General features: G+C 36.6%; 1 protein-coding gene and 1 long non-coding RNA gene across 2 annotated transcripts; both read right to left on the bottom strand.

The window, feature by feature from the left end:
* Positions 1-1,172: 1,172 nt before the first annotated feature.
* Positions 1,173-2,462, bottom strand: LOC147498368 (chaperone protein dnaJ 16-like). The gene is given in 2 exon segments (XM_086559043.1): positions 1,173-1,865; positions 1,868-2,462. Coding segments are annotated over 2 exon segments (819 nt in total). The 5' UTR covers positions 2,445-2,462; the 3' UTR covers positions 1,173-1,623.
* Positions 2,463-3,147: 685 nt separating this feature from the next.
* On the bottom strand, positions 3,148-3,694 carry LOC147498367 (uncharacterized). The gene is made up of 3 exons (XR_015194910.1): positions 3,604-3,694; positions 3,493-3,527; positions 3,148-3,312 (listed from the first exon to the last, which is right to left on the bottom strand). It is a non-coding gene; the product is annotated as an uncharacterized LOC147498367 (long non-coding RNA).
* Between the last annotated feature and the right edge of the window lie 466 nt (positions 3,695-4,160).

The raw sequence follows: 4,160 nt of genomic DNA, 5'->3' as shown, positions 1-4,160 counted from the left end.
GATTTTAAACAAACAAACTCATATCTGAAAATTCCAAAATCGCTATGCACCTATGCTTTTACTAGGGCCACTACAGGAGAGCTCTGACAATGTCATTCAGTGGATTATCGCATAATTGAAGAAAACGGTATGTGTGATATTATTGAGTGGAAGAAAGCCAACAACTCACACTTAAGAAAATCTGCTGCAGTGGTGCTGCATCTATTAGTTAAGTCTGAATTTAAAAGATATGAATGTTCTCCGTATGCTTTCTTTCTCGATCAAGCAACAGCTCTCCAATAAAAAGTTATGGATTATGTCTAAAGCTGAAAATCAATCCGAATACCCCCTCATTTATTGATACCCTAAGTGAAATAATGGAACATGTAAACATGTGTGGCTCTTCTCTGGGTCTCTGGAATCAAAGTAGCTTTTCGGGGTCGAATCTACTGTATTAACCAAGTCCAATCCGGTAAAATGTTAATAAGGGGGGTGTGTCCTTAATTATTAGTTATATACGTTATCTGTTTTTTATACTATGCATAATTGCATAAACAGAATTGAAGATCTACTAGAGAAGTAGTTTAAAAAAATCCCAATTTTGGTGGTTGTAGGCTTGTAGCTAGAGACAAAATAACATGCTTTAAGTAATATGCAGTTAAAAGCTGAAGTACTACTATACTAACCAAATAACAGGTTCCTTAGGGCTTTCGCCCATTGTCTCATGTTTACAGCCAAATATTACCGCACCAAGCTGCTCTTTTGTATAATGATATGCAGGTGCACTGCTATTAACACCAGGGGTATGTGGAATTCTGTCTCCCAAAGTGTGTGTTTCGTTCTTCTTTTTCTTTGAGTGTGTTTCTTTTCTCCGTCCACCTGCCATTCTATTAAGCCACAGATTCACCAAAGACATTAATCATTGATATAAGAAACCATGACTCCCATACAAATTAAAGCATAACACTTAGAGATACTCAGAGACAGACAAAAGAAAAACCTCGATCACATGTACTTTTTTTTAGGCATGGAACAAGCAAAATGCTTATAAATTGAATAACAAGAGAAGCAATAATAAATTGCATGAATTTTACAATCGCAGCATTTATCCTTTACATGCAAGATTATGCAAATATTGTACTAGGAGCATCATCTCCTTCACTAATAAGCCATCAATTCATGGCTATGGGAGGAATAGGAGAGCAAAATGCCAGACCAAGGTTGTAGTTGAGCGATTGCACAACTGCTGCAAAAAATGTCGAGTACAAAGAGCAGATCACCCTTAAGTTGTTGGGAAGTCATTCAACAATTGTTCAGATTCAGAGAGTGTACAACCCAAGAAGATGACAGAATCGGACCTTCGGTACACATGAAGACCCATTAGGAAGGCAAATCATATGCTCCAATTCAGCAAGGCTTGTCCTTATCCATTTTCAAGCGAACATTGAACCATTTGCTTTTTTTCGGCCTATCCTTTGCCCAATGTTTTTTACGACTGGTTTGGCATTCTTCTTCCTTCTTGAATTCTTTGAAGGAATCACTGCTTTTGCTACTACTCAAACTTCGTTTCAGAGGAGGAGCAGTTGAGTAGGAGGCATGGATTGTGTTTCTTTGTTTCAGTAGTTCATCAATAGCTTGCATTTCCTATGCATATCTACTGGCCATCTCTGTGAATTGTGCCAACACCTCTCTATACTCGGTTTCAAACTTGGATAGTTCCACCCTTTTAGTCAAGATTCGAGCTTCCACAACCCTGAGTTTATCCTTTTCTTTTGAAAAAGGTCCAGCACAAAGAACTTCTATTACGTAGCTTGCACTTTTAAAGAAGTTGTCACCATAAATAGAAAATACATGGGTGCCTTCTTTTAGCTCAGATATTTCACATGCTGAAATCTGTCCAATTTTTTAAGGAAAGCAGTATTGGGATCCTTTGATGCTGCCAACGAATTGACTGCTTGATCCAACCAGTAAACAGGAAAACCAAGAAAATACATCCCAGCTGAGGTACATTTTCTAATTTTTGCACTCTCCTCCTGCAATGCCAGGCTTAATCCATCGTTATCCTTGAGTTCAAAATAAAATAGCTTAAACTTGCTCTTGTCCGATGATTGGACTCGACAGACAAGGCTTGCTTGTGCTTCCTGTTCGGTTATGTCGACAGAATAAAAGTGAGCACACTGTTTCTCAACCTTCTTAAAACAAGATTGTCCCAGCTGAAGTAGATGAACAATAACCGCACCATTCAGTGCTTCCTCCAACACAGTTGCTGATACAGTAATCTTTATTGCCACACCTAGCTTACTAAAAAGTGCAGCGAACATGGTGTTGACAGTTCCCAAACTCAATAAGTCTAGCTCCAATTCTTGACTTTCTGCTTCAATAGCCTCAAAGCCAGCAGTATCATACTGACGACGTTTATCCGGATCAAACAAAATATTGTAAGAAAATGTGGCTTCCTTAAACATATCAACTGCTTCAGAATCATCTCCTTAAACATTTCATTATAGTGAAATACTAAGTACTAGGTAACAACTTCCTTGCAATGTACCATATAGAGACGACTAGCATCTAAAGAACCAACATGCATAACAGAGAGAGAACAAAATTGAGATGAACGGAAGAACGAGGGTCTGTGGACTATAATGAAAAAATAAAGCAAGTAACATATCCGATGGAGTTTTGAGGAGAAAAGAGAACAAAAGCTGAAGATCATAGATTTAAGAAAAAATATTGGGGTTCTTGTGGCAAGAAAATCGAGGGACACTTGAAAGGCAAACAGTGATTCATCAAAGTTAATTCTATTAATTGCTTTCTCTTTTCACCCTATTTGTAGTCCTCCCGGAGACCTTACACTCACACCTATGCCAAGGCAGGTATTTCTTATTTAATTTTTGTTACCACTAAAAGGAAATTTTGGTAAGAAGGTGTCGTGAAAAAGCAAGGGTTTTACTCTTACCAGCATGTCTTGTGACTCAAAATTAGCAAGGAATACCAAATGACTTGAGTAAATAAAGAAGGTAAGGTAAAGACTAGAACACAGTATAAGATGGGTTGCGAAAATTTGAAAACATGCAACTTAACACAACATATGACCTTCAATAGACTGGAACGATGGAAGATGTCTTGTAAAGTAAAACTTAGATAGGTGGAATATACTGAATTAAAGACCACATGAGGAGAAATCACATCATTCAAACATAGAGAAATTTAATAACAAGTAAAACTTGCCTTTTTTGAAGTTCCAACAAATAGTTTTCAAAAAGATCCTTGCGATCTCTAGGATGTTCAATAGCCTTGAATCGCTCGTCATCCTCAAACATGGATATCGCTTTGCTAGATAATAATGAAACAATTCATATAGAGCGTTAGAAGTGACATTACATTTAAATAGTACTCTGCTTATGCCATCTCAAAATACGAATAACAGTATGAAATACGTTGAAAGGTTTCAACTTTATAGCAAACTTTACTATCAACACGAAAAATCAGTGGTACTTAAGAGAGAAGACAAACCTCCATCTTGTAGACGACGTTAGTTCTTTGGACTCCTGTCAAGCAAAAGTATCAATTAGTTTCCCATCTTATTGTTGTAAATAATAGATTTGGGAGTACTATCCGTCTTACTTCTAGCATTTTCGTGAATTCTTCTCGAGACTTTTTTTGTTTAATGCGTCTTTCCTCGGCTTCCTGTTTTTTCCTTTGACCCAAGTACTAAAATACAAAAAGTACAAGTAATTACGATATCACTGATGACGAGAAACAAAGAGAAGCGTAGAAGAAAAAGAAAATGAAGAATCACCATTGTGAAGGCTTACCTCACAAGTGTTCTCAAAATGTTCTCCAAGTGTTCTCAAAGCAGCATATCTTTTCTCCAAGTGTTCTCAAAGCAGCATATCTTTTGTCATTAACTATTACTCTCATGGCCTGTAATATTTTGATTTCATCATTAAATCAAAGTGCATATCTAGAAACTGAAATATTGGGAAGAGATAAATATACCTGTTCCCAGCTCCAATTAGACTCAACATTCGCAGATTCCAAAAGTTCTTTAAACGCAATTTTTGCCTCCTAAAATGATACATAACCAAAACTTCTTTTAGTCTGTAAAAGTCAACTATAAAAAGGTATTTTCTACTTTATTTTTAATTCAGTGCTATAAAAGGAGAATCCTAAGCAAACTT

The sequence above is a fragment of the Coptis chinensis genome, chromosome 5 (genome assembly GCF_015680905.1).
Source record: "Coptis chinensis isolate HL-2020 chromosome 5, ASM1568090v1, whole genome shotgun sequence".
Classification (NCBI taxonomy): domain Eukaryota; kingdom Viridiplantae; phylum Streptophyta; class Magnoliopsida; order Ranunculales; family Ranunculaceae; genus Coptis; species Coptis chinensis.
The sequence above is the reverse complement of the archived record's forward strand: the minus strand, read 5'-3'. Positions and strand labels throughout refer to the sequence as shown.